Source organism: Cetorhinus maximus, chromosome X (assembly GCF_964194155.1).
Source record: "Cetorhinus maximus chromosome X, sCetMax3.hap1.1, whole genome shotgun sequence".
In the NCBI taxonomy this organism is placed as follows: domain Eukaryota; kingdom Metazoa; phylum Chordata; class Chondrichthyes; order Lamniformes; family Cetorhinidae; genus Cetorhinus; species Cetorhinus maximus.
This window is the reverse complement of record NC_135917.1, coordinates 12,701,743-12,728,562: the sequence shown is the minus strand read 5'-3', so window position 1 is coordinate 12,728,562 and position 26,820 is coordinate 12,701,743. Positions and strand designations below refer to the sequence as shown.

Sequence of the window (26,820 nt, the reverse complement as noted above, 5' to 3'; positions counted from 1 at the left end):
GGTTTTGTCTCTGAGGTAACGCGCAGGAGAATGGGGGGGGTCTGATGTGGGAGCCATCTCACCCCTTCACATACACGCCCCCTCCCCAGGCCCGGACAGGCCTCGTCCAACTCCGAAGTGGAAGAGGCAAAGCAGGATGGAAAATTCTCACCCTCGGATGCTGACTTGCGCTGCAACCTCCACGTCCAGTCTGTAGGGGACAACCTCACTCCTCGAGTTATTCAGGTTCTTACTGCAAAGAATGAAGATAAAACAAATGTGATAGAGCACAGAGGCAGCTAACTCCAGGGGCCCTCGGCACACCTCAGAGAGTCTCAGCCTCTTCATTCAAACGATTCAAGACAATTCTGATGAGGTTGGATGTACCCTGAGGTGGTGGATGAGTGACCTTTCCCCTGAACCACTGACATTGTCCTTTTTTGGCGATTGGTTGTTTAACTGGCTGTGCCACCTCATGTTGGCTCCGACCAGGCAACACTGGCACCTCCCCTTCCCTGGAAGGCCATTGGTGAACCAGTTGAATTTTTCTGACAATTTGTCGCTTTTTGTGGTCCTTTCTCAGCCGATATGTCACCAGATTTAAGCGTGAAACACAGAAAGTTCCTCAGTTTTACTAACGGATGCTGGCAAGTAGCACTGAACCATCAGCTTCACGCACCAATCCATAGCCCAATCAATATGGCGTCAAACACAAGGGTCTCAAAGCCAGTTTGGTCATCGACAGAGGTGGATTGGTGACTGGGGGCAATGGATGCCATCATGTTTAGCGCACTGTTCGACCCCCATCACTTCACCTCTGTGCCAGCTTTCCCTTTGGCAGTGCCCCTGATTGGAATGTGACGCCTGGTGCTGTGCAGCAGGGTGCCACCCACTGGATATGCAAACCCAGTAAGGTTACAAGGCCAGCTAACCATCTGGCCCTGCCCTCAAATGGTTTACGGAGTTACCATAGCCCCACCACTTGCCCCTTCCGCCTCCCACCATTTCCTACCGATGATGCATTCGGCAAAGCTATGTCAAAGCTTGAGCCCAAAGGGTGCGGGACATTCTACCCTGTGCCCCAACTTCATACCCCTCCCTCACTTCTCCCGAGGATGCCAACTCCTTGCTAGAGAAAGGGTTCCAGAGCCACCTGGTGCCCATTGGTACCTCAGCCAATTAACCATCCTTCATGGTTGAGCCTAGACTGTAGGGGACAGGGTGGGGTTGGGGGCAGGGTGGGGTTGGGGGCAGGGCGGCATCAAAGCCGAACTTGCCACAGGACGTATGCCTGGCAGCAGTGGTGACTAGGGAAAGGTCAGGAGTAGGTCAAATATGCCAAGATTGGTGAGTTGCAGACGGAAGGTATTCAGTGGGGATGTTCACTGATGATTGCACAATGTTCAGCACCACTCACGGCTCCTCAGGTACTGAAGCAGCCCATGTCCAAATGTAGCAAGACCTGGACTTGGGCTGACAAGTGGCAAGTAACATTTGTGCCACACAAGTGTCAGGCAATGACCATCTCCAACAAGAGAGAATTCAACCATCGCCCCTTGACATTCAATGGCATTACCATCACTGAATCCCCCACTATCAACATCCTGGGGGTTACCATTGACCAGAAACTGAACTGGACCAGCCACATAAATACTGTGGCAACAAGAGCAGGTCAGAGGCTGGGAATCCTGCAACGAGTAACTCACCTCCTGACTCCCCAAAGCCTGTCCATAATCTACAAGGCACAAGTCAGGAGTGTGATGGAATACTCTCCACTTGCCTGGATGAGTGCAGCTCCAACAATACTCAAGAAGCTCAACACCATCCAGGACAAAGCAGCCCACTTGATCGGCACCCCATCCATTAACATTCACTCCCTCCACCACTGACGCACACCCCTTCAACAGCACCTTCCAAACCCACGACCACTACCATCTAGAAGGACAAGGGCAGCAGGCACATGGGAACACCACCACCTGGAAGTTCTCCTCCAAGCCACTCACCATCCTGACTTGGAAATACATCGCTGTTCCTTCACTGTCGCTGGGTCAAAATCCTGGAACTCCCTCCCTAACAGCACTGTGGGTGTACCTACACCACATGGACTGCAGCGGTTCAAGAAAGCAGCTCACCACCACCTTCTCAAGGGGCAATTAGGGATGGGCAATAAATGCTGGCCTAGCCAGCGACGCCCACATCCCATGAACGAATAAATAGAAAAAAATCCCACCTGACAACTCTACAGAGCTACCAGCAAAAGTAGCAATACATCACTGGGCGTTGGTGGGCAGTGGGGTGGTGGTAGGGCTTGAATAGCTAGGCCTAACTGCTCCACACTGGAACACAAACCTATCCCATTGACAATCAGGAGTTAACCACTTAAAAATGGGTTTAGTTCCAGCCAACTGTTCACAAGACAGTGCAGTTTTGGCAATCCTCATAAACATAGCTAAGGCTTGGTGTAAGGGCCACATATGAATAAGGAGCAGGAGGCCATTCAGCCCCTCCAGCCTGTTCCGCCATTTCATAAGATCATGGCTGATCTGATAGTGACCTCAAATCTGCATCCCGCCTACCCCCGATAACCTATCACCCCCTTGCTTTCCAAGAATCTATCCAGCTCTGCCTTAAAAATATTCAAAGAATCTGCTTCCACCACCTTTTCAGGAAGAGAGTTCCAAAGACTCACGACCCTCAAAGAAAATATTTCACCTGATCTCCGTTTTAAATGGGTGACCCCTTATTTTTAAACAGTGACCCCTAGTTCTAGATTCTCCCACAAGAGGAAACATCCTCTCCACATCCACCCTGTCAAGACCCCTCAGGATCTTATATGTTTCAATCAAGTCGCCTCTTACTCTTCTAAACTCCAGTGGATACAAGCCTAGTCTGTCCAACCTTTCCTCATAAGACAACCCACCCATTCCAGGTATTAGTCACAGCAGCAGTTACCTGCTCCAGGGATCCCTCCATGATGTGTTGCAAAGGAGTGAGAGCTCCGATGGCCCTACAAGCTGGTAGGAGCCCGACTCCCAGTGGTGTCATTCAACCCTGACAGGTCTGAAGGTAGGAGTTATACTGAAGGCAGCGTATCACCCTCCTGGTCAATGACCCTGCCCATCTAAAAATACCCTTTGTCACCAACCTCGAGACAAGGTGGGTCTCTAACAGAGCGGCCAACACAGACACCAACGGAATCCACCACCTCCTGGAGATTAAACTACTCCAACAGATATCTCACACTGGATTTGCAGCAAAATAGGTTACCCCATGCACCTCTTGAACTGAACTTGAACTTGAACTTGAGGCAAGGGTGGAGAGGGCCTAGTTATTGGTTCAAGGATGTGGCTCACCACCACCTTCTCAAGGGCAATTAGGGCTGGGTAATAAGTGCTGGGCCTAGCCACCAATGCCCACATCCTACAAATGAATTAAGCAAAATATTTGTTTCAGGGTGCTCTTGACTGGCTTTCTCTTTCTGAATAACTTCACCGAGAGAGACCGCAGCAAACAGGTTGGGAGGCTGTCTATGGAATGTGGGCATACCTGCGAATCTGCAGCTCAAACTCAATAGATTTCTTGCCGTCGTGCAGCTGATGGACAGTGAACCGGAGGCCACCGGAGAGCTGTTAGGGACAAGAGCGCATTAGATCAGTCAGTCGGCCACAGTAACGCCTCATCTCCAGTATGTCGGTGAGCACAGGAAAACTGGAGGAGAGTGAGGGTGGGTATATACAGTCAGGACAATCATCACAGAGGGTGAACCTACCAACCAACCACTCAGTTCGGATCAATCATGCACACACTTATCAATCTTCCTTTCACACACTGAAGAAAAACAGAGCCCCCCCACTGAAATTGGGTGGGTGTTTGGGCCAGGTGAGGTGTTAAGTGGCAACAATCTCCAACTCGAACCCAATCCACCCCGCCTCTGCTTTGAATGGAGACAGGGTCTTGGGGAGGGCAACCAAATCGGCTCCCGTGAAGCGAGTTGCTCATTTACATACGTTAATGAGGCTGCGCACCTCAGATTCAACTCTGGCCGGCCTCGTTTCCTAGGCCATAGCAAACCGGACAGTACGAAGGGGGCGTGGACTGCTGTGCAGGGGAGGCAAGTGCCCTTCCAGCACTGCTTGGGGGTTAGTAGGAGGAGGAGGGTTCCCCCCGACCCTCATCCCAAGCCCATCTTGCAAACCCACTTCACGTCCGCAATCGGACACCTCCCAAAAGGGATATCAGTTAATCAGTCAGGAAAAAAAATCCGACAGTTTCATGGTCACTTTTACAGGTGCCAGATTTTTAAAATGGAATTCAAATTCTCAAAATGCCATAGTGGGGTCCGCGCTTACACTCTCTGGCTTACTAATCCAGGCTTCTGGGTTACTGGTCCAGTAATATTACCGTACCCTGCATCATTATTTCTTACTTGTAACAGTTCTAATTGCTGGTGACCGTACAGAGCAGAACTGGAGTCAATTAGGAAGCCAACTGAATTGATGTTAAGTATTAGACACAAGACAAAACTAGTGTGAGAAATAAAGCTGGCCAGAGCGCAGTGTTTAATTGCTCTGCGCTTGATTATGAGAGTCTGCTAACTGATTTGAGCTCACTGAGCTTGATTGGTTATGCCTGGGTGCTGACTCAGAGCTAAGTAAACAGACACCACAGAAGCTAGAGCTGGGATAAGCGTGAGCGCAGACATTTAGCGATTGCAGAGATTTTTTAAAACCCTTGCAAATAAGCCAGGTGCCCACTTAGAAACTAGTGTCATCGCTGGAGATATATAAAATATACAACACAGGGAGGAGATGCACTCCACACACACACACACACACACACACACAAACACACAGTGCCTCCTGATTAACTTTGTCACCTCGACAAGGAGGGAGGAGAGATAGAGGCAGAAAGAGGGTATCGGGGTCGAGGAGGAGGGGGGGCAAGGAAGGGAGGTCCCCTCTCTTGTCTCAGGTCATCGATGGCGAGCTCTATATTGCTGTTCACACCTCACAGCACGCAACCAAGCAGCCCGTGTCATTTCTGAAGCACCGGAAAGTGTAGTTACCAAGAGCCTGAGACAAGCAGTACAGGGCCTATTTCCTAGGGTGTTAGGCTTGGAGGGTAGTGGAACTCTCCAGATCCTGCAAACCCTGTTCCCAGCACCTGGGGCTAGGCAACAGCAATTGACACTTCAGACTTCTGCAGAGAGCCACGTCAATGCTTTCCACCCCCTTGCCCTCCCTCCCAACACATTTACCTGCCCCTCACGTGAATCTCCCTCTCTCGCTGTGCAGCACTCACCCCACTGTTTAGTTTTACACGCACACACTCACTGTACAGGCCACATCGCAAACTCAAAAGCTCTCTCTCTCTCCCCTCCCCAAGCCACACTTACGTTAGCTCCAGACTTCATTGGGTTGCCCAGGTCACACACCACTGTTTGGTTCTCATAGGTACAGCTGAGCTTCGCCAGACTCTGCAAATCAGACAGCCAGAAGGTTAGACAGAGTCCATCCCCAGTGCAGGAGACTGGGACGGTGTTCCAGCCTTGAACAGAACATAAGAACACAAGGAGTAGGAGCAGGTGTAGGCCATTCCGCTCCCTCGAACCTGAGCGGCCATGCAATCAGATCACAGCTGATCTGACCGTGGCCTGAACTCCACTTTCCTGCCCGCCTCGCCCCCACCCCCTGGTATATCGCTCAACTCCATTAGCGCCACATTCCAGTCACCCACTCTGGGAACAAAGCCTACTCATGACATGTGACAAAGATAGCAATCCTCTCAGCACCGAGATTCAGCTCTCCCATCACACGAGCAACATCACAGGGAACAATCAAACACTCAGGCCCAGGCCAGAGTCCAGATACACTTCACACTCCCAGGACAGGTACAGCACGGGGCTAGATACAGAGTAAAGCTCCCTCTACACTGTCCCCATCAAACACTCCCAGGGCAGGTACAGCACGGGGTTAGATACAGAGTAAAGCTCCCTCTACACTGTCCCCATCAAACACTCCAAGGGAGGTACAGCACGGGGTTAGATACAGAGTAAAGCTCCCTCTACACTGTCCCCATCAAACACTCCCAGGACAGGTACAGCACGGGGTTAGATACAGAGTAAAGCTCTCTCTACACCGTCTCCATCAAACACTCCCAGGACAGGTACAGCACGGGGTTAGATACAGAGTAAAGCTCCCTCTACACCGTCCCCATCAAACACTCCCAGGACAGGTACAGCACGGGGTTAGATACAGAGTAAAGCTCCCTCTACACTGTCCCCATCAAACACTCCCAGGACAGGTACAGCACGGGGTTAGATACAGAGTAAAGCTCCCTCTACACTGTCCCCATCAAACACTCCCAGGACAGGTACAGCACAGGGTTAGATACAGAGTAAAGGTCCCTCTACACTGTCGCCATCAAACACTCCCAGGACAGGTACAGCATGGGGTTAGATACAGAGTAAAGCTCCCTCTACACTGTCCCCATCAAACATTCCCAGGGCAGGGACAGGATGCATTATACAGGTTGAATGGACCAGTATCGCAGTACTTTCAGAATGGGAACAGGGTTGGAAATACAGAAAATAACTTACTTCATTCCGCACAATTCCACTGTATTCAGCTTCAGGTGGCACAAATACATAGAGCTCTGCTTCATACGCCCCTCCTTCACCCAGATTCCTCGCCTCAAAGATTAGTGTCAGTGGATTGTCGTCACCAAAGTACACAGTTTTCGCATCCCTGCAAAGTTACCACAGTTTTACCTAAAAGGACAATGGGACAGTCCTCCACAGGCCTGGTCTAGAAATACAGAGTTCCGGTCCTGAGGACATCACTGAGTGCTTCACATCAATCAGAAAACACATCAGAAGTGAAGTCACTGTTGTGATGCGGACAAAGTTAGCAGCCAATTTGTACACAGCAAGATCCCACATGCAGAAATTAGATCATGAACGGCAAGTTTGATTTTGGTGTTATTGGTTGAGTGAAGAATGCTGGCCAGGATACCAAGAGACTCCTCTACTCTGCTGTGAAAATTACCACGAGACCTTTAACATCTACCTGAACATCTACCAGTTTGATCCATCAGCCCAAACATGGCACATCAGACTGTGGCAGGGGAGGGGTTGGAGAGAATGACAGACAAAGAAAAAACGAGCACACGTAAGAGAGAGACGGACAGAGCATGCGAGAGAAAAAGAGAGGGTGGGAGGGCCTGGGTGAGCATGTGCGGACGGGAGGGAGAGAGAGAGAGCAAAGTCAGAGGGGTGGAGCAGTGTGAGAGGGCATGCGTACATGTGAGAGAGGGCAGGCGGGCGCGCAAGAGAGAGCGCGCGCGCGCGAGAGAGAGAGCGCGCGCGAGAGAGAGTGCGCGCGCGAGAGAGAGAGCGCGAGAGAGAGAGAGCGCGAGAGAGAGAGCGCGAGAGAGAGAGCGCGAGAGAGAGAGAGAGCAAGAGAGAGAGAGAGCGAGAGAGCGAGAGAGAGAGAGAGAGCGAGAGAGAGCACGAGATAGAGAGCGCGAGATAGAGAGCGCGAGATAGAGAGCGCGAGATAGAGAGCGCGAGAGAGAGCGTGAGAGAGAGCGTGAGAGAGAGAGCACGAGAGAAAGAGAGCGCGAGAGAGAGAGAGCGTGAGAGAGAGAGAGCGCGAGAGAGAGAGCGCGAGAGAGAGAGAGCGCAAGAGATGCACTGTGAGAGTCCCATTGGGAGAATGGCATACGGGCATCTGGTATGCCAGGTTGGCATACTGTGGCCTTGCTTTGCACGGCACACAGAGGAGCCAGCAATTCATCGGCGACCATTCGAGTTCCCGCAGCCACTGTAGGGGTCAGCAGGTTTTCATTCCTCTCGAACAAGTCCTGTGCTCCAGCCAATTTGTTCCCCTTATAAAAGTTGCTCGGTGTTGCGAGCAGTACTTACCCATGCACAGAGAGCTGCAAGTCTGGGACACAGATGTTATCGTCACCGCAGTCTAGCTGGATCTGGGCCTGGTTAAAGTTCACAAGAAAGAGAAATCATTTGCTGTGTTGAATTTGAAAGCATGTAAACCAAAACCCCTACACAGTTCCTCCTCAATTTGGATCAGGTTTCAGAAAAAGCAAAGAACCTCCACCCTGAGGATAGGGCCCACTAATTACATAAAGCCCACATTGCATCAACATCCACATTAACCAACTTTAAAATGCCTTCTGTTTCTTGTAGTGAGCACAGCCACTCAAGGGCAGCGCCGTGGTGAGGCGAGGGGTAGATTTGAAACCATCTATTGACAACTGCTATTGGGTCAGGGTCCCTTGCAATCCCAACCATCAGGAAATGTGGGATTTCTGACCCCCTGCCCCAACTCCCGCTCCAACTAAACCTCATTGATTCCTCACACACAACACAGAGACTCTCAAAGTCCTGTCAAACGAACAGGCCACTGCAGGAAATGTGCAGCAAACCCTCCCGGCATCGCAGCTCCCCCTGAGCCCGACGGCAGCCGTGACACAGCTCGCAGAGCTTCAGAGGAATCAGCAAACTCGTGGACCCCCCCCGGCCTCCCCACCAGCCAAGGAGTTACCGTCAACATTGATGGGGAGGATATAAATGGGGGAGGGTTAGGCCCCCACCGCAACAGTAATTTGAATTTATGTAGCACTTTACATCTCGTAAAACATCCCAAAGCTCTTCACAGGAGCAATATAAAACAAAGTAGGACACCGAGCCCTTAACATAGAAACTCGGAGTAGGCCATTCGGCCCTTCGAGCCTGCTCCACCATTCAACATGATTATGGCTGATCCTCTATCTCAACGCCATACTCCCGCTTTCTCTCCATATCCCTTGATGCCCCTAATATCCAAAAATTTATCAATTTCTTTCTTGAATATACTCAGTGATTTGGCCTCCACACCCTCTGAGTGAAGAAATTTCTCCTCATCTCAGTCCTAAATGGCCTGCCCCGTATCCTGAGACTGTGGCCCCTGGTTCAAGACTCCCCAACCAGGGGAAACATCCTCCCTGCATCCAGTCTGTCCAGCCCTGTTAGAATTTTATACGTTTCAATCAGGTCCCCTCTCATTCTTCTAAACTCTAGTGAATACAGGGCCCAGTCAGCTCAATCTCTCCTCATACAACAGTCCTGCCATCCCCGGTATCAACCTAGTGAACCTTCACTGCACTCCCTCTATGGCAAGGATATCCTTTCTTAGGTAGGGTGACCAAAACTGCACACAATACTCCAGGTGTGGTCTCACCAAGGCCCTGTACAACTGTAGTGAGACATCCCTACTTCTGAACTCAAATCCTCTTGCAATGAAGGACAACATACCATTCGCCTTCCTAACTGCTTGCTGCACCTGCCTGTTTACTCTCATTGACTGGTGTACAAGGACACCCAGGTCCCTTTGTATATCCACATTTCCCAATATATCACCATTTAAATAATACTCTGCCTTTCTGTTCTTCACACCGAAGTGTATAACTTCACATTTATCCATGTTATATTGCATCTGCCATGTGTTTGCCCACACACACAACTTGTCTAAATCACTCTGAAGCCTCCTTGCATCCTCCTCACAACTCACAACCCCACCCAGTTTTGTGTCATCAGCAAACTTGGAAATATTGCATTTGGTTCCCTCATCCAAGTCATTTATATTTATAAATATATATATTTATCACTGGAATAGGCCTCTCTGGGAACACAAACGCCATAGCATCACTTCCCAAGTAACTCTGGGGACTTGTTCCTTCAGTGACACGGATATTTCCAAGACCGTAAAGAGATGGTCTCGCCTCACTTTAAACTCATAACCCACTCACCTGAGTGTCACAGAACAGAAAGCACGTACCTCTTGGGCTAAGTAGTCACGTGTTGAGTAGCTGAGGATTGGCTGCAGCCCATGATTGTCAACTGGGGTCATTGGATCCAGACTGAAGTTCATCGCTACATGGATCAGTGAGAGTTTATCTCGGAATTCGTGCTCTTCCTGCCAAGAAACAAACCAGCAAGAGTTTCAAATTCAACGGAAAATAGGGAAGGCTCATTGTGCTGTCTTGCTTGTGGAAATGGTCAAAGTGCAGAGGTCAAGGGGCAAGCAGGAGACGGCAATGAATTGGTAACCAGAGTTGAGAGAAAATTTTCACATTTGGAAAGATGTGCCCACAGAGAACCGGATTGTGAAGGGTCCCGGTTAGCAGGACCCGAGACTGTTCAAAGGTCCCCCCCAAAATGCACCACATTTGTAAGGAATCTCATTTACCCATCTGTGGGGCAGTACTCCACATCAGATCAGAGAGGCGCATGTCCAAGAAATTCTCTTAATTGGAATTAAGATTAACGGGACGATCAGAATAGCAGTGACCGAGCCTTCTGCCAGGCCCCAAACTCCAGAGGAGAAGTGGGCCCTAGAATCAGTAAACAGAGCCATTTGGCACCAGTTTGAACAGGATTCCAGCACTTACACGCAGATAGATCTTCAAATCTTGGCAGACTTCTCCTTGCCCGTTGTTGATGGCGATACTGTCCTGGAAGTAGGCCTGACGGGAATTGAGAAACAGCACTCGCTTTATTGCTCCTTTCTGCTTCAGGCTGTCCAACTCTAACTCCACCTTAAAACCTTCAGAGAGAAAACAACGATGAGAGCGGAAGTGAGGGTCTGGAAGGAAGTGGAGGACGGAGGGAAGGGCGGAGGGAGGTGGGGTGAAGGGAGGTGGGGGGAGAAGAGTTGCTCATTTAGTGCTGCTTTCTGTGGTGGTTTCCACTTTTCCCAATCAAATGTCACCGATCCCAGTGACTGCAGGGAATATTTGTGGCCAGATTTCCTTCCACAACACCTCAGAACTCAATATCAAAAAATCCTGGCTCCTTACGTAAGCTCACAAGCCTCTTATATTGAGCGAATCAAACCCCCGGCCTCCCTCTCACACGTGCACACACTGAAACAAACATTTACTAACACACGCACTTCCCACACTGATGTACAAATACAGTTTGTCACATGCCGATGTATATCTGGCCTTCGTGTGGACAGGTCAGGGACCAGGGCACAAGGTTCATTTACATTTAAAATGGAGCAACTTAGGGTTCAACGGAAGACAGGTCCGTCAGACTGAAATTCTCCAAATGCCTGGAGCCTGGCTGGATGACATTTGGTTCTGCACTTGTTCTTGTTTTCAACGCACCCATCATTGGGTGCAGTGCGGCGCTCCCTCAGTACTGACCCTCCGACAGCATGGCGCTCCCTCAGTACTGACCCTCCGACAGCGCGGTGCTCCCTCAGCGCTGACCCTCCGACAGCGCGGCGCTCCCTCAGCGCTGACCCTCCGACAGCGCGGCTCTCCCTCAGTACTGACTCTCCGACAGTGCGGCGCTCCCTCAGTGCTGACCCTCTGACAGTGCATCACTCCCTCAGCGCTGACCCTCTGACAGTGCATCACTCCCTCAGCGCTGACCCTCTGACAGTGCATCACTCCCTCAGCACTGACCCTCCGACAGTGCGGTGCTCCCTCAGTGCTGACCCTCCGACAGTGCATCACTCCCTCAGCGCTGACCCTCTGACAGTGCGGCGCTCCCTCAGCACTGACCCTCCGACAGCGCGGCGCTCCCTCAGCGCTGACCCTCCGACAGTGCGGCGCTCCCTCAGCGCTGACCCTCCGACAGTGCGGTGCTCCCTCAGCACTGACCCTCCGACAGCGCGGCGCTCCCTCAGCGCTGACCCTCCGACAGCGCGGCGCTCCCTCAGCGCTGACCCTCCCACAGTGCGGCGCTCCCTCAGCGCTGCACTGGAAGTGTCTGTCTAGATTTTTGTGCTCTGGTCTCTGTTGTAGGTTTTGAACAAGAATTGCCATCCACTTTACCGCAGATGTTCAGTTTTCACTCAGTTTTTGAAATTTGAATAATTCTTGCATCTAGTCTGTGGCCTACTGCCCCCTCCGCTTGTGTGGACGAATGATTCAAGCTGGGATTGCTTTGCTCTGTGGAGCCGTCTCACACTGGCTATGACTTCACACCCTCATAACCCAGCTCTCGTACTCACCAATCCAGTCCGGCACATGTTTCCCTGATGCACTGAGGCAAAAGCTTACGTTGATGCTGTGAAAGAGTGAAAAAAAGAGAAAGAGTTGCATTTATGTAGCACCTTTCTTGACCAGCAGACATTTCAAAGCACTTTACAGCCAACCAAGCACCTTTGAAGTGCAGTCAACGTTGTAATGTCAACCAATTTGTACACAGGAAGCTCCCACCAACAGCAATTTGATAATGACCAGATAATGTTTTTGTGACGTTGATTGAAGGATAAATATTGGCCAGAACACTGGGGAGAACTCAAAATAAAAGCAGAAAAGTGCTGGAAAAAAGACTCAGCAGGTCTGGCAGCATCTGTGGAGAGAGAAACAGAGTTTCAGAGAGAAACAGAGTTTCAGAGAGAAACAGAGTTTCTCTCTCCACAGATGCTGCCAAACCTGCTGAGTCTTTTTTCCAGCACTTTCTGGTCCAGATTTTCGCTACGATGGAGAGGTTCTCCGTCATGGCAATAATCCCGGACGTGGCTGAAGATTCCCCGTCCCGCCCACAAACTGGGCATTTCCCATCTTCACAAGAGCAGGGCTGGGGGGTCAGGACGGGATTCACACACGCACTGGAGTGGGATTTTGGAAGAACAGGAATGTGAACCCGGAGCGTTCGAATTAGAACAGGTGAGACGAGGTCTGAACTTGGCGCGTGTGTTTGGATAGCCAAAGTACCCCTTTGGACAGGATCCCGGGACATCTGCGGGAGAGGTAAGGCACCCCTTTGGGGTTGGTAAAAATAAACACGATTGTATACTTTTTCTGCGCAAACTCACTGGAGCTGTCAAAGCTGTCAAGCGAGTGTCCAAGGGTACCAAGTAAGCTGGCACAGAGGGGGTAGGGAAAATGGGTGGTGGGTGGGGGGGCATGAGTTGGCACTAAGTTGGCATAGGGGTATAAGGGGCTATGGGGGTTTGGGTGGGGGACACGGATGTGCCATCGGGAGTGTGTGGGGGTGTGAGGTGGTGAGGGTCGGAGTACTGTTTGTGTTTGTGTCATTTATTTAAACACAGTGCTGGTGCACAGAGGCAGGTTTCCCACCCAGCACGCCTCCACACACGCTCCGGGGTCACCCGACATTCCGACCCGTGGGTGGGCGTTTTTGAAGGCTGGGTTTGCCAAGCTGGGAAATCTCCCGACTCCTTGCACAGAAAGGTGGCCTTCTCTTTTTACTTCAGGTGTCCGGCATCCACAGCATTTTGCTTTTATTAAACCAGGGAGAACCCCTACCCCCACCACCAACCCCTCCCCCCCTGCTCTTCTTCAAAATAGTGCCTCAGGATCTGTCATGTCTCCCTGAGAAGGCAGACCAGGGCTGTGCCTTCACACCTTAGCCAAAGGAGGACATGGGTTAAACTCAGGAGTTTCCACATCGAATTCCAGCACATCCTGATCTTCAGTCGTGACTTTATCCTGGGTTCCATGGGGAGATAGTCCACTGTCCCAAACAACCACACACTCAGCCAGATCTCTCCATTTCATAAACACTCCTGTACACACTAGGACTTAATATCCAACATCTCGCATGGTTCCTGGCCTGATTCCAGTCTACTCCACGTCCGCAGCTCCTACTCTCAATCACCTAGAGTGCTCCATTCAAATTATACCCCCCCACTATACCCTCATCCCCACCTCACTGCTATCCTGGTCCAATGGCGCCACTCCCCTCCCCCCCTCACTGTCCTGGCCCAGTCTGCCAACCTGATTGCACACTGACCTCCCTCCTGCCCTCTTCAGGGAGGCACTGAGGTCTCAAGGGGAAGACAGTTTGGGTCACTATTTTGCACAGAGGTGGTCAATTGGGGCCAAATGATTTTCACCCAAACAGAACTGGTCACCTGCTCAGTCAACAGAGTCCAGGATGAAGCCTGGCACTGAACAAGGCCATTTTGCGTGCCCGTGTGCCTGTTCAAGCCAGGGCAATGTGCGGAGGGTAAATTCTACTGAAGCAGAAGACCGGGTGGCATTCCAGAACATTCTAAGTGACAAGTGGACTATCAAAAGCAGCTCTGTGGCATAAACCATCTGATGCCAGCTGCATCTAAATGCTGCTCAGGAGGGGTGTGACTCCGTCTCTGGAGATTAAGTGGTGCCAGCAGCTCTTGGCATTGGGCCTGGCAGTTTGATTGTGAACGATCACAGGGACAAGGAGGAGTGGGCCATTCAGCCCCTCGAGCCTGCTCTGCCATTTAATAAGGTCATGGCTGATCTGACAGTAACCTCAAACCTGCATCCCGCCTACCCCCGATAACCTTTCACCCCCTTGCTTACCAAGAATCGATCCACCTCTGCCTTAAAAATATTCAAAGACTCTGCTTCCACCACCTTTTCAGGAAGAGAGTTCCAAAGACTCACAACCCTCGGAGAGACAAAATTCTCCACATCCCTGTCTTAAATGGGCGACCCCTTATTTTTAAACAGTGACCCCCTAGTTCTAGATTCTCCCACAAGGGGAAACATCCTCTCCACATCCACCCTGTCAAGACCCCTCAGGATCGTAAAGGTTTCAATCAAGTCGCCTCTTACTCTTCTAAACTCCAGCGGATACAAACCTAGTCTGTCCAACCTTTCCTCATAAGACAACCCACCCATTCCAGGTATTAGTCTAGTAAACCTTCTCTGAACTGCTTCCAACGCATTTACTCAGATGGAGCCTCATCAGATCTCACCAAGTAGCTGTGCCCTACCGAGCGCAAGGGTCAAAGGTCAAGCCCCGGTTTCATTCTGGGCAATAGTTGCCCCCTGTTATCCAGTGTCTGTGGCGACATCAGGCGAGGACGGAATGGAGGTCAGTCGTGAAGCCTCCCACAGTTGAGCAGCCGGCCAACACTCATTGCCTGGGCTCCCTCAAAGAATGGCCACTGCAGTGAGGTATTGAGGGCCACGGTCTTGCACCCCAAGGAGAGTCAATAGCGGGCACGGGGTTAGAGAACAAAAGGCTGTGGTACATGAAGTATGGGGTTGGAGCTATATCCTGGTTGTGTTTGGTTCTGCCTTTTGGGTTTAAACAGAGAAATGAGTGGCTTTCAGTCTGGGAGCTGAAGGAGTTAAAGTGGTTGACAGTCACGGTGAGAGGTTTTCACAGCTCTCCGCCTGACTCAGAGCACCTCCAACCAACGCTCGCAGAACACATCACCGAGGAAGCGGCAGGGCAAGCCAAGCCAACCTGGAGGCGTGCCAGGGGCCTGTGGGGGGACAAACCCAGCAGCCAGGTAGCGGTTACATCAGCTAGCCACCTCCTTCTGCAAAACCCCTGTCCACTCACAATGCAATCCCGGAGGCACACACACAGAGAGAGAGAGCTTCCAGCTGGTTACTGTACCGACAGCAAAGTACAGACTCAGTGGGGCTCCAGCAATGAGCGGAACACACAAGAGGTGACGCGAGGGCCAATAGAGGGGCCCAGTGCGGGGGAGGGGGGGGGGAATTGCTGACAATCCATTTTTGGCAAGCGTCAGCATTTGACAGCAGAATACGCAGTTCTCTGTGCAGTCACTAGGCAGAGATGTTTTGCCTGTAAAGAGAGACATTGGATCTCAGCTCCCATGGCTCTGTGCTCACTCAGGCTCCGAGCTAATAGAAAGGCAAGGATTGGCTCCTTCGCTGCTGTGAGCATGGAGGCGTTCGGTGACCCAGGAACATGTCCAAAAGCAAGTGTTCAGCAGATACCACACCTGACCCCGTATGAATTAGGAGCAGGAGTAGGCCATTCAGCCCCTCGAGCCTGCTCCGCCATTCAATAAGATCGTGGCTGATCTGATTGTAACCTCCCGTCTACTCCCGATAACCTTTCACCCCTTTGTTAGTCAAGAATCTATCTACCTCTGCCTTAAAAATGTTCTTTGACCCTGCCTCCGTTGCTCTCTGACCCACAGAAAAAAAATTCTCCTCATCTCAGTCTTAAATGGAAGACCCCTTCTTTTTAAACCGCGCCCCCTAATTCTAGTCCATCCGACAAGGGCAAAGGTAACGAACGGGAGCAGCCTGCCCGCCATATTGGCAGGTTCAATGGCCTGTCACTGCTAAAACAACAGGCATCACAAGGTCAAATTCCTCAGCTAAACAGTCTCAACTGCAGAGTGAACAGATCCAGGTTCATTTTGGAATTGAATTCAAGCTCCGTGGGCTGCTTTTTACCCCCCCGCCCCCACCCAGTATTCAAATTTTACACGGGGTAGACCATAAGACATCGGAGCAGAAATTAGGCCATTTGGCCCATCGAGTCTGCTCCGCCATTCAATCATGGCTGATGAGTTTCTCAACCCCATTCTCCCGCCTTCTCCCCGTAACCTTTGATCCCCTTACCAATCAAGAACCTATCTATCTCGGACTTAAATACACTTGATGGAAGGCCTGCTATCCCTTGGGCCTACTGAGGCCCTTAAGCGGCCAACTGAAGGCCACTGAACAGCCTCGCCCGCCCCAATTTTAGCCGCAATGAGGGGAGGCCTATTCTACATGGAAAGCCTGACAGCTCTAGTTACCCATGCTGCTGTCGGGCAAGGTGGGGGGTTGTGTAGGGCAGAAAAAGATCTCTTTTGCGGTGCAGGACCCCCGTGCCCATCAGAGGCACTCGCACCCACCCACCCATGCCAAGATCACACTTCCCCCCCTTTAACGTCCCCCCCAACCCACCTCAGCCTCTCAAACCAGGTCCCCCATCACCTCCCCGGCCAGCCTGACTCCAGCCCCATCGGGGATCGCCAATGGGGACTTGCCTGTAGTCCCAGCAGGGGCCACTGCTCCCGCCTGGTGCTGCTGGGGCCCCATCCGATTGGCCAGCAGCTCCCGGAGGCAGGACTTCCTGTCCTCGAGGGGACGGGACTGGCTCCTCCAGCTTATGAGCAACCAACTGGCCAATCAGTGACTGCGGGGCAGCCGCTCGTTCCCTGGGCGGGCACCCCGCCAACATTTTAGCGGGGCAGGAGTGGGTAACCACGGTGCCCTTTAAAATCCAGCCCCCTGTTCTACAATGCAGCAGATAAGGAGTTCGTTTCTCGTCACAGCAGAACAGAGACACCCTCTCCCAGTGCACTTTCCACAGGATCAGCCAGCGGGGGTGCACAACTCAAGCATTCTTCCCCATCTCCTTCCAGACGAGGTGAACAGCAGCAAAGTTTGCCACCTCCATGCAACAGGAAGCCAGGGACCGATCACAGACTTGTCCAAATTGCGGCAATAAGGGATCACAGTCCATGTGACGTCTGCTATCGGAGGGAATATTTCAGCACAAGGCGTGTTCCTGAGAACCAATGGGCTCCTCGCTCCGCCGAGGTATCATGGACTCAGCGTGTTCTCCAATCCCCTTCGCTCACCAGTATCGGTCCTTGAAGCGGCTTAAATGTTCTTCCCTGGTCATTCGTGGCCTGGGATCACCAGTCCGGAACCTATTCTGCTTTTGAACCCAAGTTGAAGTCTGGATTCAGTCTGGACGGAGGTGATAGGTCCATGTGCTGATCAGTAGCTTCACTCAGTCTTTTGGAAAGCAGTGGGTTAAAAAAAAAAGTGTGGCGGTGGGGGCATTAAAGACTTGCATTTATATAGCACCTTTCATGGCCGCTGGGGTAACCCAGAGTACTTTACAGCCAATGAAGTATGTTTTTTTTTTAAAAAAGCAAGTGTAGTCACTATTGCAATGTAGCACCTGCAACAGCCAATTTGTGCACAGCATGATCCCACAAATTGGCATGGGATAATCCACCAGATAATTTTCTTTTTGAGTGATGTTGACTGAGGGCTAAACGTTGGCCATCACCTCGGGGAGAAATCCCCTCCTCTTCTTCGAAATGGTGCAATGGGATCTTTCAAGTTCACCTCTTCAGCTTAACAACTCATCCAAAAGACAGGTGAAGACGCTCTGACTGTCTCTACGCTCGCCCCCACAGTAACTTTCAGTAACTTACAGGCCCTAACAGTAACCGCTCGTTTGCGATCTGTGGGGAGAGGAGGTGGCCACACAAATTGCCCAAAGTGCATAAGCGCTAAGAAAGGACGTTCTGCTCGAGAATATTTACACTTTTTGAGTGCACGCTTTGATGAGGTGAGGTACAGAACAAGGCTGTCCAAAAAAAAAACCACAGTGCATTTGTATATCTGCTTGGACATCTTGGATGCTCCAATCAGTGCAGCCAATGAGAGACAACCGTGATTGGCTGGAATACCATACGTACCATGTGACCTGGATGTCAGTGCCGTTTATTGTGCACCCTTTCTCCTCTGGGTTGAAGACTGGAGGGTTCACCTTCAAGCTGGCACTTGCCCGGACAATCGGCCTGGCCCTAGAACCAAGAGACAGAGGGTCAGTTACTGGAACAGTTGCAACGGGGACAGAAGCCAGCACTTGAACCTCAAGTGAATGTTGCGTGTGTGCGTGTGCAATTAAACTCACAAGCAGAGGCCTGGAGAGGTTTTTACCTCCCAGCCTTCATTTAAATTTTGGAGGCCCAGGCTCCTGCCCTACCCTGGCTGGAAAGCGAGTGGCAGGGCAGGAGGCCATCACTAGCGAATGGCGGCGATGGTCTCTGACAGTTCGGGGATTTGGGGAGCCCAGGGCAAACGAACAGCGTCAAAAGTAGTAGTCACAAATAGTCTTAAAGCTCAAACGCACTGGAGCTAAAATGTGTCATATGCACATTCCTACCTGTAAACCACAGCTTGATCAACACCAAACGCCCCAACAATCACATCTGGAAAAAAGACACAAATATAACTCAACACAACAAATAACGCACCAATACTATCGCACTACCCCCACCGTCCCAGAGAGTGACGAACAGAGTGATAACCCACTGTACCACCCAGTCCCAGAGAGTGACGGACAGTGTGATAACCCACTGTACCACCCAGTCCCAGAGTGTGAAAGGACAGTGTGATAACCCACTGTACCACCCAGTCCCAGAGTGTGAAAGGACAGTGTGATAACCCACTGTACCACCCAGTCCCAGAGTGTGAAAGGACAGTGTGATAACCCACTGTACCACCCAGTCCCAGAGTGTGAAACAACAGTATGATAACCCACTGTACCACCCAGTCCCAGAGTGTGAAAGGACAGTGTGATAACCCACTGTACCATCCAGTCCCAGAGTGTGAAAGGACAGTGTGATAACCCACTGTACCACCCAGTCCCAGAGTGTGAAAGGACAGTGTGATAACCCACTGTACCACCCAGTCCCAGAGAGTGACGGACAGAGTGATAACCCACTGTACCACCCAGTCCCAGAGTGTGAAAGGACAGTGTGATAACCCACTGTACCACCCAGTCCCAGAGAGTGACGGACAGTGTGATAACCCACTGTACCACCCAGTCCCAGAGTGTGAAAGGACAGTGTGATAACCCACTGTACCACCCAGTCCCAGAGTGTGAAAGGACAGTGTGATAACACACTGTACCACCCAGTCCCAGAGTGTGAAAGGACAGTGTGATAACCCACTGTACCACCCAGTCCCAGAGTGTGAAACGACAGTATGATAACCCACTGTACCACCCAGTCCCAGAGAGTGACGGACAGTGTGATAACCCACTGTACCACCCAGTCCCAGAGTGTGAAAGGACAGTGTGATAACCCACTGTACCACCCAGTCCCAGAGTGTGAAAGGACAGTGTGATAACCCACTGTACCACCCAGTCCCAGAGTGTGAAAGGACAGTGTGATAACCCACTGTACCACCCAGTCCCAGAGTGTGAAACGACAGTATGATAACCCACTGTACCACCCAGTCCCAGAGTGTGAAAGGACAGTGTGATAACCCACTGTACCACCCAGTCCCAGAGTGTGAAAGGACAGTGTGATAACCCACTGTACCACCCAGTCCCAGAGTGTGAAAGGACAGTGTGATAACACACTGTACCCAGTCCCAGAGTGTGAAAGGACAGTGTGATAACCCACTGTACCACCCAGTCCCAGAGTGTGAAAGGACAGTGTGATAACCCACTGTACCATCCAAACCCAGAGTGTGAAAGGACAGTGTGATAACCCACTGTACCACCCAGTCCCAGAGTGTGAAAGGACAGTGTGATAACCCACTGTACCACCCAGTCCCAGAGTGTGAAAGGACAGTGTGATAACCCACTGTACCACCCAGTCCCAGAATGTGAAAGGACAGTGTGATAACCCACTGTACCACCCAGTCCCAGAGTGTGAAACGACAGTATGATAACCCACTGTACCACCCAGTCCCAGAGTGTGAAAGGACAGTGTGATAACCCACTGTACCACCCAGTCCCAGAGTGTGAAAGGACAGTGTGACAACCCACTGTACCACCCAGTCCCAGAGTGTGAAAGGACAGTGTGATAACCTACTGCACCACCCAGTCCCAGAGAGTGACGGGCAGAGTGATAACCCACTGTACCACCCAGTCCCAGAGTGTGAAAGGACAGTGTGATAACCCACTGTACCACCCAGTCCCAGAGTGTGAAAGGACAGTGTGATAACCCACTGTACCACCCAGTCCCAGAGTGTGAAAGGACAGTGTGATAACCCACTGTACCACCCAGTCCCAGAGTGTGAAAGGACAGTGTGATAACACACTGTACCCAGTCCCAGAGTGTGAAAGGACAGTGTGATAGCCCACTGTACCACCCAGTCCCAGAGTGTGAAAGGACAGTGTGATAACCTACTGCACCACCCAGTCCCAGAGAGTGACGGACAGAGTGATAACCCACTGTACCACCCAGTCCCAGAGTGTGAAAGGACAGTGTGATAACCCACTGTACCACCCAGTCCCAGAGTGTGAAAGGACAGTGTGATAACCCACTGTACCACCCAGTCCCAGAGTGTGAAAGGACAGTGTGATAACCCACTGTACCACCCAGTCCCAGAGTGTGAAAGGACAGTGTGATAACACACTGTACCCAGTCCCACAGTGTGAAAGGACAGTGTGATAGCCCACTGTACCACCCAGTCCCAGAGTGTGAAAGGACAGTGTGATAACCCACTGCACCATCCAAACCCAGAGTGTGAAAGGACAGTGTGATAACCCACTGTACCACCCAGTCCCAGAGTGTGAAAGGACAGTGTGATAACACACTGTACCCAGTTCCAGAGTGTGAAAGGACAGTGTGATAACCCACTGTACCACCCAGTCCCAGAGTGTGAAAGGACAGTGTGATAACCCACTGTACCACCCACAGTGTGAAAGGACAGTGTGATAACCCACTGTAACACCCAGAGTGTGAAAGGACAGTGTGATAACCCACTGTAACACCCAGAGTGTGAAAGGACAGTGTGATAACCCACTGTAACACCCAGAGTGTGAAAGGACAGTGTGATAACCCACTGTAACACCCAGAGTGTGAAAGGACAGTGTGATAACCCACTGTAACACCCAGAGTGTGAAAGGACAGTGTGATAACCCACTGTAACACCCAGAGTGTGAAAGGACAGTGTGATAACCCACTGTAACACCCAGAGTGTGAAAGGACAGTGTGATAACCCACTGTAACACCCAGAGTGTGAAACAACAGTATGATAACCCACTGTACCACCCAGTCCCAGAGTGTGAAAGGACAGTGTGATAACCCACTGTACCATCCAGTCCCAGAGTGTGAAAGGACAGTGTGATAACCCACTGTACCACCCAGTCCCAGAGTGTGAAAGGACAGTGTGATAACCCACTGTACCACCCAGTCCCAGAGAGTGACGGACAGAGTGATAACCCACTGTACCACCCAGTCCCAGAGTGTGAAAGGACAGTGTGATAACCCACTGTACCACCCAGTCCCAGAGAGTGACGGACAGTGTGATAACCCACTGTACCACCCAGTCCCAGAGTGTGAAAGGACAGTGTGATAACCCACTGTACCACCCAGTCCCAGAGTGTGAAAGGACAGTGTGATAACCCACTGTACCACCCAGTCCCAGAGTGTGAAAGGACAGTGTGATAACCCACTGTACCACCCAGTCCCAGAGTGTGAAACGACAGTATGATAACCCACTGTACCACCCAGTCCCAGAGAGTGACGGACAGTGTGATAACCCACTGTACCACCCAGTCCCAGAGTGTGAAAGGACAGTGTGATAACCCACTGTACCACCCAGTCCCAGAGTGTGAAAGGACAGTGTGATAACCCACTGTACCACCCAGTCCCAGAGTGTGAAAGGACAGTGTGATAACCCACTGTACCACCCAGTCCCAGAGTGTGAAACGACAGTATGATAACCCACTGTACCACCCAGTTCCAGAGTGTGAAAGGACAGTGTGATAACCCACTGTACCACCCAGTCCCAGAGTGTGAAAGGACAGTGTGATAACCCACTGTACCACCCAGTCCCAGAGTGTGAAAGGACAGTGTGATAACACACTGTACCACCCAGTCCCAGAGTGTGAAAGGACAGTGTGATAACCCACTGTACCACCCAGTCCCAGAGTGTGAAAGGACAGTGTGATAACCCACTGTACCATCCAAACCCAGAGTGTGAAAGGACAGTGTGATAACCCACTGTACCACCCAGTCCCAGAGTGTGAAAGGACAGTGTGATAACCCACTGTACCACCCAGTCCCAGAGTGTGAAAGGACAGTGTGATAACCCACTGTACCACCCAGTCCCAGAGTGTGAAAGGACAGTGTGATAACCCACTGTACCACCCAGTCCCAGAGTGTGAAACGACAGTATGATAACCCACTGTACCACCCAGTCCCAGAGTGTGAAAGGACAGTGTGATAACCCACTGTACCACCCAGTCCCAGAGTGTGAAAGGACAGTGTGATAACCCACTGTACCACCCAGTCCCAGAGTGTGAAAGGACAGTGTGATAACCCACTGTACCACCCAGTCCCAGAGTGTGAAAGGACAGTGTGATAACACACTGTACCCAGTCCCAGAGTGTGAAAGGACAGTGTGATAGCCCACTGTACCACCCAGTCCCAGAGTGTGAAAGGACAGTGTGATAACCTACTGCACCACCCAGTCCCAGAGAGTGACGGACAGAGTGATAACCCACTGTACCACCCAGTCCCAGAGTGTGAAAGGACAGTGTGATAACCCACTGTACCACCCAGTCCCAGAGTGTGAAAGGACAGTGTGATAACCCACTGTACCACCCAGTCCCAGAGTGTGAAAGGACAGTGTGATAACCCACTGTACCACCCAGTCCCAGAGTGTGAAAGGACAGTGTGATAACACACTGTACCCAGTCCCACAGTGTGAAAGGACAGTGTGATAGCCCACTGTACCACCCAGTCCCAGAGTGTGAAAGGACAGTGTGATAACCCACTGCACCATCCAAACCCAGAGTGTGAAAGGACAGTGTGATAACCCACTGTACCACCCAGTCCCAGAGTGTGAAAGGACAGTGTGATAACACACTGTACCCAGTTCCAGAGTGTGAAAGGACAGTGTGATAACCCACTGTACCACCCAGTCCCAGAGTGTGAAAGGACAGTGTGATAACCCACTGTACCACCCACAGTGTGAAAGGACAGTGTGATAACCCACTGTAACACCCAGAGTGTGAAAGGACAGTGTGATAACCCACTGTAACACCCAGAGTGTGAAAGGACAGTGTGATAACCCACTGTAACACCCAGAGTGTGAAAGGACAGTGTGATAACCCACTGTAACACCCAGAGTGTGAAAGGACAGTGTGATAACCCACTGTAACACCCAGAGTGTGAAAGGACAGTGTGATAACCCACTGTAACACCCAGAGTGTGAAAGGACAGTGTGATAACCCACTGTAACACCCAGAGTGTGAAAGGACAGTGTGATAACCCACTGTAACACCCAGAGTGTGAAACAACAGTATGATAACCCACTGTACCACCCAGTCCCAGAGTGTGAAAGGACAGTGTGATAACCCACTGTACCATCCAGTCCCAGAGTGTGAAAGGACAGTGTGATAACCCACTGTACCACCCAGTCCCAGAGTGTGAAAGGACAGTGTGATAACCCACTGTACCACCCAGTCCCAGAGAGTGACGGACAGAGTGATAACCCACTGTACCACCCAGTCCCAGAGTGTGAAAGGACAGTGTGATAACCCACTGTACCACCCAGTCCCAGAGAGTGACGGACAGTGTGATAACCCACTGTACCACCCAGTCCCAGAGTGTGAAAGGACAGTGTGATAACCCACTGTACCACCCAGTCCCAGAGTGTGAAAGGACAGTGTGATAACCCACTGTACCACCCAGTCCCAGAGTGTGAAAGGACAGTGTGATAACCCACTGTACCACCCAGTCCCAGAGTGTGAAACGACAGTATGATAACCCACTGTACCACCCAGTCCCAGAGAGTGACGGACAGTGTGATAACCCACTGTACCACCCAGTCCCAGAGTGTGAAAGGACAGTGTGATAACCCACTGTACCACCCAGTCCCAGAGTGTGAAAGGACAGTGTGATAACCCACTGTACCACCCAGTCCCAGAGTGTGAAAGGACAGTGTGATAACCCACTGTACCACCCAGTCCCAGAGTGTGAAACGACAGTATGATAACCCACTGTACCACCCAGTTCCAGAGTGTGAAAGGACAGTGTGATAACCCACTGTACCACCCAGTCCCAGAGTGTGAAAGGACAGTGTGATAACCCACTGTACCACCCAGTCCCAGAGTGTGAAAGGACAGTGTGATAACACACTGTACCACCCAGTCCCAGAGTGTGAAAGGACAGTGTGATAACCCACTGTACCACCCAGTCCCAGAGTGTGAAAGGACAGTGTGATAACCCACTGTACCATCCAAACCCAGAGTGTGAAAGGACAGTGTGATAACCCACTGTACCACCCAGTCCCAGAGTGTGAAAGGACAGTGTGATAACCCACTGTACCACCCAGTCCCAGAGTGTGAAAGGACAGTGTGATAACCCACTGTACCACCCAGTCCCAGAGTGTGAAAGGACAGTGTGATAACCCACTGTACCACCCAGTCCCAGAGTGTGAAACGACAGTATGATAACCCACTGTACCACCCAGTCCCAGAGTGTGAAAGGACAGTGTGATAACCCACTGTACCACCCAGTCCCAGAGTGTGAAAGGACAGTGTGATAACCCACTGTACCACCCAGTCCCAGAGTGTGAAAGGACAGTGTGATAACCTACTGCACCACCCAGTCCCAGAGAGTGACGGACAGAGTGATAACCCACTGTACCACCCAGTCCCAGAGTGTGAAAGGACAGTGTGATAACCCACTGTACCACCCAGTCCCAGAGTGTGAAAGGACAGTGTGATAACCCACTGTACCACCCAGTCCCAGAGTGTGAAAGGACAGTGTGATAACCCACTGTACCACCCAGTCCCAGAGTGTGAAAGGACAGTGTGATAACACACTGTACCACCCAGTCCCAGAGTGTGAAAGGACAGTGTGATAACCCACTGTACCACCCAGTCCCAGAGTGTGAAAGGACAGTGTGATAACCCACTGTACCATCCAAACCCAGAGTGTGAAAGGACAGTGTGATAACCCACTGTACCACCCAGTCCCAGAGTGTGAAAGGACAGTGTGATAACACACTGTACCCAGTTCCAGAGTGTGAAAGGACAGTGTGATAACCCACTGTACCACCCAGTCCCAGAGTGTGAAAGGACAGTGTGATAACCCACTGTACCACCCACAGTGTGAAAGGACAGTGTGATAACCCACTGTAACACCCAGAGTGTGAAAGGACAGTGTGATAACCCACTGTAACACCCAGAGTGTGAAAGGACAGTGTGATAACCCACTGTAACACCCAGAGTGTGAAAGGACAGTGTGATAACCCACTGTAACACCCAGAGTGTGAAAGGACAGTGTGATAACCCACTGTAACACCCAGAGTGTGAAAGGACAGTGTGATAACCCACTGTAACACCCAGAGTGTGAAAGGACAGTGTGATAACCCACTGTAACACCCAGAGTGTGAAAGGACAGTGTGATAACCCACTGTAACACCCAGAGTGTGAAAGGCTACTATGACAATCTAACAGCTTCACAGACATTTTAATTGGGACCTGAATTTTATTCCATTTACTCTTCTAGCTTTTATTTGAACTGAATTCAAAGTTTGAAATGGCTGAGGCAGGTTGTATTTACTTTATTTCCCATGACGCTTCCGAGCTAAGGCTTTCTGTTTAGTCTGCAGTCCCTGAACTGCAGTATAAAATGCAAATCTTTCCGGCATGGACACTCGGCGTTAATGAACCCAACCTGCCATCGTCACGAGCATTTTCAGCAGAGCAAGTGCCAACTTGTCCTATTCTGTAAGAGTCCCAGTCTGGTTTGCACTGCCTTGTGCCTTTCAATATGTCTGGGGAGGTGCCGGGACATGTCAGCAATTGTGCAGCCTCTGACTCAGCTTGTCTGACACTGTAACCTTCATCCAACTCCACTATTCCACTGTTGTTGTGGTTCACTTCCCACGCTCTACACTTTAACTCTTTCAAACGGTTTCTGCCTCATCACGTGCCCCCTCGCCAACCCTTCATCCCCACCATGGGTGGCTGCCCCCTCAGCCATCCATGCTCTCCAATTGCCTCCACTCTCCCTCCCTCTCACACTCTCCACAACAGCCTCTGGATCCCGATTTGGAGCAGCAACATCAGAATATTCGCTTCCCTCCATAAACCCCGAAACACCTCAAGACCAATCGTAGCCCCTTGACTCCTTCCCCAGCAGAGCCTGGGTGACTCAGTACAGAGCCGGAACAGAACATCAATCAACGCGAACTACTTCCTAACTAAATTATATCATCAACGAACAGGAGAGTATTCTACAGGCACAAATAAAGAATGAAAAATCAGCATCGAGTTAGGGCCAGTCAGGAATACACGCATTGACTGCACAAGAAACAACGCAAAATGGAAGA

The 26,820-nt window shown here is 51.1% G+C and overlaps 1 protein-coding gene across 1 annotated transcript in view; it reads right to left on the bottom strand.

Annotated features, from left to right (window-relative positions):
• The window catches only part of LOC144672669 (integrin alpha-5-like), a 142,308-nt gene that overhangs the window by 37,237 nt on the left and 78,251 nt on the right, over nt 1-26,820 (bottom strand). Inside the window, 10 exon segments of the mRNA XM_078534551.1 lie at nt 152-232; nt 3,526-3,605; nt 5,375-5,455; nt 6,578-6,725; nt 7,904-7,971; nt 9,816-9,953; nt 10,429-10,583; nt 12,003-12,058; nt 18,207-18,314; nt 18,677-18,722. Coding sequence (XP_078390677.1) covers nt 152-232; nt 3,526-3,605; nt 5,375-5,455; nt 6,578-6,725; nt 7,904-7,971; nt 9,816-9,953; nt 10,429-10,583; nt 12,003-12,058; nt 18,207-18,314; nt 18,677-18,722 — 961 coding nt within the window.